Raw genomic sequence first — 12879 nt, forward strand, 5'->3', positions numbered from 1 at the left:
TTTTTTGATGCAAATATGGTCTATCTGGTTCTCTGTAGTGTGGTCCGGTGAGATCCATGTAGCCTTGTGTATACGTTTGTGTGGAAATATTGTGCCTCCTATGACTAATTTGTTGAATGCACACAAATTTGCAAATCTTTCTCCATTTTCGTTCCTCTCTCCCAGTCCATGTCGTCCCATAATATCTTCATATCCAGTGTTGTCTATTCCGACCTTGGCATTTAGATCTCCCATCAGAATGGTGAGGTCCTTTCTTGAGCATTTCTCTATGATTGACTGCAGCCGCTCGTAGAATTGATCTTTAATGTCGTCGTTGCTATCATTGGTGGGTGCATAACATTGGATAATATTCATTAAGATCCCCTCCTTCTTTGTTTTGAATGATGCTTTGATGATTCTGGATCCGTGGGATTCCCATCCTACAAGTGCATTTCGTGCTACTTTGGACAGCATTAGAGCAACTCCCTGTGTGTGTGGAGCATTTTCCTCTTCGTGACCGGAGTATAGCAGCATCTCTCCCGTAGCTAGCCTTTTCTGTCCAGCTTGGGTCCAGTGGGTTTCGCTGATTCCCAGTACTGCCAAGTTGTATCTCCTCATTTCCGTTGCTATTTGGCTGGTCTTCCCGGTTTCCCACATTGTTCTAACGTTCCATGTACCTATAAAAATTTTTGCTCTGGTTGTTAGAAGGGGCATCGGCCTCGTGGCTTCCGAAGGAATTCGGCTTTCACCATGAAGCGTCATAATTCTTCTAAATGAAGACCTTCTAACTCTCAGGGCAGAGTTAAAATGGTTTGAATTATTTTTTCTGGTAAGCGTTTTTTTAGCGAGTTAGTTTTCTACGGGATGGGGACGCTAACCCCATGCCCAACCCTCCTCCTTTACCCGGGCTTGGGACCGGCAGTAACTCTAGAAGAGCTACAGGCAGAGTTTATTTCATGGGAGATGACATTGCTTGATTGGAGAGCTAGTGTAACCAAGTATAAGTACAACATCAGATAATTAAACGAATCTCGGTTTACAAAAAGTTGACAGAACCGAGATCTAGTATACTTACTAGTAATAATTACATAAACATTGGTGCTCGGAGTCAGTCCATCAGTAACAACGTAGAACTTCGTACGTACGTACATCAAATCGAGTTGCCACACCACATTAGCACAAAGATACAGTTGTAGACTGAAATCCCGTAGTGGAAATATTAGGGCTTGAAGATGTTATTCAAGGAGTACAATACAGTGAAATAAATTTGAAAAGAAAATAAGGGTCATGAAGAATCCAGAAGACTAGAATTAGGGAGAACACAAAGAATGGATGCATCTCCGCCATCGCAAACGATTTCGAGCCATGTCATTCAGGGTCTCTAACCATCGGTTGCTATCACCTCGCTGTCCCCAACCAGGTAGTCTACACTTACCAACACGACTCAGTCCACTTGTCAGTGACTTCTTGGATTTGTGCCATGTTTTGGTTTGGCTGCTACTAGCTTTCTTCCAATCTACTCCTACACCATTGAACATCGCAAGTCGAAGCAGTCGGTGGTTGGGCATACGTAACACGTGTCCCAGCCATCTCAACTGATGAAGTTTCACTACTTCATCAAGTGACTTACCATCCTTATCCAGTTTCCGTTTCCTAACAACTGCGTTACGTACTCGATGGTCCCAGGATATACGAGAAATGTTCCGAAGACATCTATGATCAAATAATAGTAACCTACGAATATCCTCTACTCTTACCGGCCATGTTTCAATGCCATAAATTAGGACGGAACGAATCGCTGCGCAGTAAACAGTCTCTACACATAATAGGTAAAAGTACAAGTTGATAATAGGAAGACAGGTGAACTGATAATAGTGAGAATAATGAAATACAGTAACAAAACTCTTATCAATAGTTAAACGTTGGAAATAGAAGGTCGAACATGGGTAAATAGACTAGGAATAGTAATCACAAAACATCAAAATCATTACGTAATAAGATGTGTGTAAATAATTAGATGGTGAAGAATACAAAGAGGCGGAAAATTACAAACAAATAATGGATGTGGAAATAAGGTTAATGATAACGAAATAGAATAAAATAAATAATGATAATAATAAAATTAAAAAATATCGTTAGTTAAGTTATAACTGGCCATGGGAGGGATAGGGGGTTACGTATTTCTTCTGTACACATAAATTGGGGTTATATGTACGAATTCCGATGGCTTCAGCTATATGTAGGAGGCGGGAACGAACTCCGTCGGAAATGATGGAGGTATACGATAGATAACTCGAAATGATTTCGATTTATCTACAGCATGACCGCTATCAATGAGATGTGACAAGATAGAACTGAGAATAGATTTCATCTGGCCCTTTATGTACCAAGTTGGTAGATGTTCACTCATTCGTTGGTTAAGTTGCCTGGTAGTACGCCCTATATAGCTATCTCCACAGGAGCAGCTGAATTTGTAAATGCACATAGAAGAGGCCAACTCAGGTAACTTATCCTTCGTTTGAGTAGACATCGCTGGTCGACAAGAGAAGGTCAACGCAAGATTGGCTGCGTAGAATGTCCTGGTGATTACTTTAGTTAATTTATATTTCAGAGTGTCACTAGCCACATCCCTGTTGAATTGCACTTTTATGTATAAAGGTTTCTTACGAACAGTCGAAATCTCCGAGTTTTTTATTATGTCATACATGTACTTCTTAATGAAAGCACTGGAGTAGCCGATCTCGGTCAGTGAGTTGTTGATAAATTCAAGCTCCTGACTTAGAGTATCTACTGTACAGATCTTTTTTGCTCTGCTAGTGAGACATTTGAAACTTCAGAAGTGAGTGTATTGGCATGAAAAGGAGTTTCTTCTATACACGCTTCTACTTAATGTGCCGTCACTTCGTCTGCTTAGTGTGACGTCAAAAAAGTTCAGCTTCTTATCATGCTCGCTTTCACCAGTGAAAGTGATCCCTGGGTGAACACTGTTGAATTGGTCTAGGAGTTCCTCCTTACTGGTGTTTTGATCTACGATAATGAAGGTGTCATTATAACTTAACTAACGATATTTTTTAATTTTATTATTATCATTATTTATTTTATTCTATTTCGTTATCATTAACCTTATTTCCACATCCATTATTTGTTTGTAATTTTCCGCCTCTTTGTATTCTTCACCATCTAATTATTTACACACATCTTATTACGTAATGATTTTGATGTTTTGTGATTACTATTCCTAGTCTATTTACCCATGTTCGACCTTCTATTTCCAACGTTTAACTATTGATAAGAGTTTTGTTACTGTATTTCATTATTCTCACTATTATCAGTTCGCCTGTCTTCCTATTATCAACTTGTACTTTTACCTATTATGTGTAGAGACTTATTCTATTTCATTGTGATTATTGACTCATATTGCGTTGATTGGTTTACATTTTCGTATAAATATTCATGTATATTAGAGTAAAACCTGATGACGATCTAATTGGAAACAATTGTTCGCTTATATGTGTTGTTCCATACGCTTAGTACACAAAAATAAATTTTCTACAAAACGGACACTAGCGAATTCAAGTTTTCAAAGTTTGATTTATACAGGTCCTTACGCTGTTCAACTTTAAAGTTAACCACGTTTTAAAGAGGAAATATCCAGTGCTTAAACACTGTTAATAAGCAAATGTCCGGAGCTTTAACCGGGTTGGTGGATACAGATCGACCTAGAGAAGTTGAAAAACCCTGATTCGAAGTCGATGGTGCACATGGGCTCTAGGAACCTGAGGGAACAAAGGGCGGATGAACATATTGTTGGCCACCGGATATCATGCGACTGCATCTCATAACGTTGATCCACTGTCTTGTGGGTTAGACCTGTAAGTCAAAGGCGCGATGAGTGGCACGCTTAGAAAGCCACATGTTTCGGTTTGGGTGCTCGATCGGTATTCTAGCCCTCACACCAACAGAATGATCTGTGTAGCACATATTTACTTGTTGCCTTCTTGTACCAATGTTTATGTGTTTAACCAAATAAAAAGTGGTCACTTTTCAGCGGACTTCACCAATGGACCAAATCATTTCATAGATATCAATATTCTGAGTTATACCCTGGAAACAAGATGAAACTTTACCATTGAGACAGTTAATTATTATTGATTATTGCTGCTAGTTTTAGTAATTCACAACTACCACACAAGTTCTGGATTTGTTTTCATTTCAAATGGATGGGAAAAAAACTTTGTATCAAGCGTTCAGTTCAAGAAATTGAGTTTTAACGGCGAATTAAAACGTTCCTTCTGATGACAATTTTATCAATAAAGATGGTGTGATGGTATAAATAGAAAACTTGCTAAAGACTTATCTGCAAACATTATGAAAGGAATCGCAATACCTACAGAACCGAATAATTTACAAAAACCACTTGATTATGAACGAAATAACCTGTTTACACAGAGATGTTTATAATCACATGCTACGAAGTGGTACTAGGTAACAAGTTAAAAATAATAGCCATAGATACAAAAACCCAAGCAAGTTCTTTATATGTCTCACAGTAACTGAAGAAAGCAAAGAGACTAGGAAAAGATTAATGGGTGAGACTATAATTTATGGAAGACCTTCGAGAGACGCTGAAGGGACCTTGAGAGTGGACACCTACTGACTAGGACTAAATGAGGGTTATGAAGCAGTTAGAATTCTCATTTACAGTTGGTGATTAGGGTTAGAAATTAGATTTAGGGTTTTCATCACGAACCGACATCAGCTATAATGCCAAAACTCTATTTAGCCAAATGTATGGATGAATTTCAGGCCCCAACTCGCGACTCGTTATTTTATATTTGATTGGTTCGTCCATAAATTATAGTTTCGTCGATTAATGGATTACAAATCTGGCGAGACTATAATTTATGGACAAAGCAATCAGATAAAAGATAATGAATCACGAAGTTGGGCGCGGAACTCATTCATACATTTGGTTAAATGGGGTTTGGGCATTATAGCTGATGTCAGTTCGTGATGAAAACCCTTAATCTAATTTTAAACCCTAACCATCGACTGTAAATGAGAATTCTAACTGCTTTATAACTCTCATTTAGCCTTAATTAGTTGTTCACTCTCAAGGTCACTCCAGCGTCTCTAAAAAGTCGTCCGTAAATTAGTCTCACCAAAAATCTTACCAACTCCGTTGGGCTTCTAACTACGGCTCCTACAACCTTCTAGCCAAATGAATTGGTCCTTTATATCCACCATGTTCATGATAAAAACTAGTAACTGCATACATTTATCATAGTTTAAATAATGAACGAATTTCGAAAAAAATAACATGCATAGAATAGGATGTGAATGAATCCAGTTTTACTAATAAAACTAATTGTAAGCAGAAAATCAGTGGACCAACAAGAAGGATATAAAGTAGTCTAGCTATAGACGATACTGCTCAAACCAAGTTTTGGTTGATCATATAGGCAGATACCCGTATTACCACATAAAAAGCCAAAAAGATTGGTTGCAAGTGTTAGAAACAACTGAACACATCACTAAACTTACTTGTTGAAATACAGTCATACTCTACAAACAAAGTTGGCTCAGCCGCATTGTCGATTATGAAAGAACATTCTCTCGCCAACAAATCAGCAGATAAGTCAGATGAATAATGAACGGAATTTTTACATACAGAATGACCAGAACATCTTCTAGATATATTGGCAGTCACATCGACCCAACAATCTCGAGAATTCTGTGTGCGACACCGATCGGTTGAGTTTGATATAAGTAGAATCTCACGAAAATAACCAAAGTGAGCTTCATGAATAATTATTGTTTTTTCAGAGCCACAATGTATATGCAGAGACTCGTTATAGCATGACAATTCCCAATCTAAAATTCCGCAGTGATATAACTGTAGAAATAGAGAATTACCAGCTGAAGCTTCAAAAATGCAGGTGAAGATCCATACTTGGTATGTAAAGAAAAAACCAAGAAGCATACTTCATATCTTCAGAGTAGCTTCCAAACATGCATTTTGAAATTGTGCCACTACATGAACTTCATGCATAAATATTCAAGTTGTAGTGGACAAACAAACGTTTTAAAGGTAGTTCTTCACCATATCAAAGGTAGTGTCTCTATTCTGAATTCATCTGCCTAAACTATTCTGTCTTCAAGATATCTTCAAAACGAGTTATTCAACGCATCTAGTTGAAATGGTTAGTTAATAAAGTTTCAGATATTTCATTGTGTTGAAAAGTGTGAACCAATCACAAAATGCATAAAATAAGGAGTCTCTTGGAGGTTAAACTTTGACGTTTATTCTGGAAAACTCTCAATTCCATTTCCCACTCAGAGTGTTCAACAGAAAATTGTAGTTATATTCACTACCGTATAAGTAGTTGTAGCGGTAAATAAATATTCAAGATCAGTAGCTGTGTAGGTCTTCGATAATTGATGCTGACCACATTAGCTTTAATGGAATCACCTAGCTGAAGGCGCTTGGTCATGCATCCGCACCAGATAACGAGTGAGAACGCCGTGAGCAACTTCTCCTGCAACCGCTAGCCATTTTAGATTAGTCACTCCTCGATTTATTGATAAACTATCGAACATATCTCAACAACTCTCCGTTTCTGACTTTGGATTTTACTGAATGTGGACGATTCAATTAAAGAGGGTGTCACTGGTTGAAGTGTTGTCATCTTCATGGTCATATTTTTGTTTTGTGATTTTTGTAGCAATTAGGTATTGCCTGTAGGTGGGCTTGCTTCATGTGACATGTAAATACTGAGTTAGAACTGTTATGACTATAGTTTAGTTTTAAGATTAGATACATAATTCTACCCGGCTGATATCATCCTTCTTGTTCCTCTTCTGAGAACCACTGGCGGGATAGGTTGATCTCAACGTTTTCTAATTCCGTTGAAATATTAACTGCCACTCATTAATGACAGAAATTATATAACATTCGAACATCCCACATATTTGGCTAAACCACTTCAAGCTCGAGCTTGAAAACGAAATTTCATAATCAATTTATATACAATATTAAATTTGAATGCGCAAATACTGCATCAGCATGACTAATCCTTTTCAATTATTGTGCCATTGAATGTTTTTATCGCTGCTTGTACCACTGAGTTCTCAAAACCATAATATTCGAGTTTGAACTCATTCAGTTCCTATTGTTGAATCTTGTTTGCGTGTTACCTGATTCATCGCGAATTTTAATTACAGTGCCATTATTTCCACGGAAAAAGTTCCTTTTTCCACCACTTTTCAATACTGACCTTAATAATAGGACGGTGTTTCAATATACGAAATAGGAAACCAGGTATGAATCGTTCAAACATATGGTACTGCTAGTTAGATCGATAAAAAACTTGAATCGAGCACCAGCACTAACCTCTTAAGTAAAGGAGAGTACCAAAAGTTACACGATACTACAAACTAAAAGCTAGTTAATTTATACTGTCATCAGTCACCTTGAGTTTTTCCCTTGACGACTAAATACGTGGACGTAGTAAGTCAGTGTTTCTATGGTTTACTTTAGTGTCATCTGTTCGCACTCGATTGATCTTTAGCCACCAATACCAGTAGCGACATAAATTTGCGAAAGAAAAAAGACTCAGGTTTATCAGAGCTCACTCACCTGAGTGGCGACAACCCATGGACTCTCAAAATCAAATGAATGCAAAAATTTTCAATAATAGCGACGAAAAACTGCATGTCAAAACTATAGAAAAAATACTGAATGACCACCATCAAAAGAATGTCTCGCCACAGAAACTGACTGAAGACTATGGCTGAGACAAATCAGAAGGATAATCCCACCATATTAGTCAGTCACATAATCTTCGAAAGTAAAGCGATAGGTGCTTGTTTTGAGTATGGCAACTAAACCATGTTGTAGTTAATACTAATTTATGATGTGTCTGTTATACGGTTAATGAGTGAATTTCTGCAAGCGGAATTCCAAATCGCTGACCAAATTATGAACAAAGTTATAATGTATATTGACGAGTACTGTCTAAATAGTGCTTACCAGTAAAATTATAGTCTAGTTTGGTGCTAATACTACTTTGATGATAGACTCAATCACAAGAGGGTAAATTTGTCATGTGATTGCCCAATCTGTAGGGTCTCGTGTGGAAGTTACATCCATGTCTACACTGACTCATTGTTTCGTGACAATTAATAATGATACCTAGTTCTTCTGAGGAACACGTTTGTGCTGGCGATAGAATAGTATATTTAGTGTGAATGGTAATAAGTTACACAAAATGAGCACGTCCGCTAGGCTGAACCATGCCATGCGAATGAATGAATGGCACTACAAGTATCCATTCGACTTTACTGTCATAGTGAAGAAACTCATATATACAACGCAATATTCTAGTGAGACTTCTAAATGGACTCAGTACTACGAGATTTCGTAACGAAACGAGTACTTATGAAGCAAACAGTTATTATTAATTCTCTCAAGACGTTACCCGTTAAGATTATCGGTATATCTCTCCATGATACTACAAAGAAGACGAAAATAAAAGTTGGGCAAACGTTCATTGATGCACCATAACTACTGGTACAAGAAGAGGAATATTTGACGCGGAGAAATCTGTTTACATTTTGGATACATATTTAAGCTAAAAATACTACTACCAAGTACTTCTTTTAGTAAACAGATCCTGTCACGTCTCCGCAGTCTAGTGTATTCCGCTCCATATTTCCTATCGTATAGAATAGTTCATAAAGACCGGCGTTAGAGGACCTAGAGTCTCACCTTCTTCTTAAGTAAAATTCGGGTTCTTTGAGTCCGTACATATTGTTTACTTCATCTGGGTAGTGAAATTATTGATTTTATGACAGGTGTGAGTGTTATCTATCTATCTGCAATAACTAAGAATATGATGAACTATACAGTTTATATTTCGTCATTGATCTTGTTAACCTGTAAGAGTTCGACTTTTTATGTAAGTCAGTAGCATTTCAATCTTCCAAGTCAGAGGAAATTTCAGGGGCAACGACATCGGTATGTCACAATCTATCCATGATCCTGAATACGTCTGCTCACAATTCCTTTTGGTTTCAGGCAAACAGATGAGGGCGTCCTAGACCAAACGTATCCCCAAAGTTCACCCAAACTAGACAGAAGTTTTCCCAAAATATGGAGGTTAGCAAGTTACGAAGCAACAATCAATACAATGTGTGCACTACAAGACAGAGAGAGATAAATCAATGTGGAGAAGATTTGTAGCTCAGGTGGATGATTTTGGTGGAGTTTTGTTCTCTGAGCTGGATGGTTTGGTCGTGGAGCTTTCATCGTTCTTCTGAACGACATCATCAGCACAAACTTCAAATAGAAGTGAAGTGTTTGAATTTCTCCATATGTGTCTCAAAGCTTGTTCTGTACACCTCGATGTTGATTGGTTCTTATTGACCTTAAATTTGTCATTGTTTACTTCTTTGTTTTGGTTGTGTCTCCCATTGTTTTGATTTTTGTTCCTATGTTTGTGCATGCTTTTTCTGATTGGTTGATAAATCGAATTGATTTCAATATGTTTGTTGATTGCTGATTGACCTGAGTGCCAGGCTTCTGAAAATTCTCTGGTGTTTTTGGAGTTTCCTCCGTCTAAGATTTCCACATTTTTCCAGTCGAATGAGTGTCCGCAGTTGTCCACGTGTATTGATATAAGTGAGGAGATATCATGCCGTTTGACTGCTAATTGATGTTCATATAGGCGAAGGTGAAGTGGGCGTCTGCTTTGTCCGATGTAGTGTTTTTCGCAGTTGGCACAATTTATTTTGTAGATGATGTTTGATTTGTTTTCCTTTGTTATTTCATCCTTTGGTTTGCATAGGATTGATTGTAGTGATTTTGTCGGTTTGTGTGCTACACCTATTCCAAAGCTTTTCAGCAGTCTTGTTGCGGTTTCTGATATTCTTTGTATATATGGTAGGGTGATCCTTTTGTTGATTTTTGTGCTTGACTTGAGTTCTGATGCTGCGTGCGGTTGGTAATTTTTGATGAAGTTGATTGGGTAGTAGTTCTTTTGAAATACGTCCTTCAGGTATTTCTCTTCATTTATTCGTGCTGCCAGTGTGCTGCAGTGTGTTCTCGCCCTCTTGAACAAATTGTGTACGCAGTTGATTTTGTGAGCTCTTGGGTTGTTGCTATTGTAGTTGAGAAATTGATCTGTACGGGTCGGTTTCCTATATACTTGAGTTTTCAGTTTTCCTGTGTCGGTTCTAGTGATCAATATATCCAAGAATGCTGGTTTGTTGTTTGACTCCTGTTCCATGGTGAACTTGATGTCATCGAAGACGTTGTTGATCAGTTTGTACGTGTTTTCTTGTTCATTCTTTTTGACGATGACGAACGTGTCGTCTACATAACGAATCCAAATGTTTGGTTTGATCACTGGTAATATAGCGGCTTCTAGTCTTTGCATCACTGCCTCTGCGATCAATCCTGATATTGGTGATCCCATTGGTGTCCCTTTCGTTTGTTCGTAGGTTTTGTTGTTGAATTGAAAATATGTTGTTAGGCATAAATTGATTAGTTCCTGTAGACTTTAGGTTTGGAGCTTCGTGTATTTAGTAAGGTTTGTGTCGTTGTTGAGCAGCAAATGTAAGATCCATGTTGAATGCCTTGTGTGTTTGTGAAAATCCCTCCATGTATATACTTGCACTTTGTTCCTATTGATCTTCTTAGTTGTACATTGTTAACTTTTTGACTACATTTGAATTGTTAATATTTGTATTTTATTATAGTTTTTGTTTTTACCACACCTTCACTAATTCCCCATGTTTCTTCCCGAACTGCACTTATGTTGTTTTACTTTATACTAAGTCTGAGCGGCAGCCATTTTGGTTGGTTCCTGCTTTTGATTGCTTGACCTGTGTTGACTGGAATTGTGCATTTTGGTTGTGAATTGAAGCACTCTTCCAGAATTGAAAACACTCTGTGTTATAGAGCGACCAATTGTTACCTTTTGAACGAATCTGTACGTGATCTATCCAGACAGGATAGAATAACATTTATTTGTGGTGATTGTTTAGATTTGATCAATTAAACAATTATTGGTTGGATAGCTGTGTGGTTATATTTGTTTAGGTAATAATGTATACTTAAATTTATGATAAATTATAGAACCGCTATCTTACCCAATTACCTTGTTTTCGTTTCAAACGGGCGAGGGCGCGTATCCAACTTATCCAGGCAGCTGTCCAGCAGTCCAAACGTGGTTTGGATCCTACAGCGGGGATATGGTTTCTTTTGCTAATTTTGGTTCAATTGAGGTGAATAGTGCTGTTACTTCGAAGGATATCATCAGTTCGTCACTGTTGATTTGGATTTCCCTAAGGACATCCAATCAACATCGAGGTGCACAGAACAAGTTTTGAAACACATATGGAGAAATTCAAACACTTCACTTCTATTTGAAGTTTGTGCTGATGATGTCGTTCAGAAGAACGATGAAAGCTCCACGACCAAACCATCCAGCTCAGAGAACAAAACTCCACCATAAATCAATGTTCTTCGCAATGATTTTGTGGTTTTGCTTTAGCGAAAGATCACTTAAATATGTAAACACGTGATAGCCCTGAAACACCACAGGCTCTCAACAAACCCATAGTAACTGAAATACGGAATTACCGCTCTTGTCAGGCCTTCAAGGTCGTTGAAATGGAACGAAGGACAGCAGTGAGAAGATTCAACTTTTTCAACGTGCCGTTATATGTGCATCATGCTAATTATTAACATGGAAGAATAAAGATAAACTATATGGTGACTAAGTAATGTTATATCTATCAAGCAACTCCATATCAGGTGATTAATATTGTGAGTATTAACACTAGTTCTGTTGTAGTTATTATCAATAAGAAGTCACTGGATGGGTGTCATCAGATCAGGCTTGTCGTTTCGGCTAGTTTGGTGGTGGACTGAAATTAACATTTATTGGTTCAGTTTTATAAATCACGATAAACGAATTTATTGATATATGAATTCGACATTTCTCAACGATGTACGTATCGACACTCAACTGATTTCATTGCAAAAGATATGAGACATTTTGAAAGAGATTTTTGATTATTTCAAAGCCCTTTAGAGCCATATTTCTGTGTTAATCTCATTACCAGGACAACGCATTTATTGACCAAAGTTGGCTAAACACAAATAGGCCAATATTGCTTATTGATGCGGCGTTTTACACATACGTCACATACATATACTGTTAAGTACTAATTAGCATTTATGACTTTACCGGTCTGGTTTAAATACCTTATACAAGTAAACTGTTTATAAAGTATCAAAAAGAACACTTACAACGAAGTCCATTATTTAGGTGATAAGTTTGAGTTCAGTTAACTGAATCAAACTGGTGAATAGTTCAGAATAAACTGAACTTGTGTTTTTTTGTCAGTTGTAAATGTTACTGTCTGGAGTGATTAAATGGTATCGAACAAATAAAGTAAACATACCTACCTAATGAGGTAATATTCGAGTAACAAATCGTTGTTCATGCGCATTGATAATACGATTACTGGCAGTTTCTAAAAACGTTGACCGGCGATTTAATAAATAGAAGTATTCTGAAACACTTTGAATCAAATCATGATTCTTTATAAAATCTAATTCGGTGGATGATCGCACGCCAAGTCAGATGCAAAACAATAACTTCAATGAATAATCAATACGTTTTTAAAAATCTTCACTAATCCATTGAATGACTACTTGTAATACATTCTTTTCATGTTTACATTTAAAGTATTTTCATGAAGAATTCGACGAATGTAGTTTACACTTAACTTTCTGAAATCCGGTGTGTACCACATTTTTTGAAATTTTCTAAAATCGTTTCTTGTGCTTTGGAGCCTAGTTCAAGCCAACAGGATGATTTTAAAAGA

General features: G+C 37.2%; 1 protein-coding gene across 1 annotated transcript in view; it reads right to left on the minus strand.

The window, feature by feature from the left end:
• Positions 1 to 6111, minus strand: part of MS3_00009011 (uncharacterized protein) — a 63156-nt gene extending 57045 nt beyond the window's left edge. The window contains exons 1-2 of the mRNA XM_051217350.1: positions 5896 to 6111; positions 5524 to 5853 (exon numbers count right to left, since the gene is read on the minus strand). Of these exons, the coding sequence (XP_051064738.1) occupies positions 5524 to 5853; positions 5896 to 5962 (397 nt within the window). The 5' untranslated portion in view covers positions 5963 to 6111. The remainder of the gene's footprint in view (positions 1 to 5523; positions 5854 to 5895) is intronic.
• Positions 6112 to 12879: the final 6768 nt, after the last annotated feature.

This window comes from Schistosoma haematobium, chromosome 5 (genome assembly GCF_000699445.3).
Source record: "Schistosoma haematobium chromosome 5, whole genome shotgun sequence".
Lineage (NCBI taxonomy): Eukaryota > Metazoa > Platyhelminthes > Trematoda > Strigeidida > Schistosomatidae > Schistosoma > Schistosoma haematobium.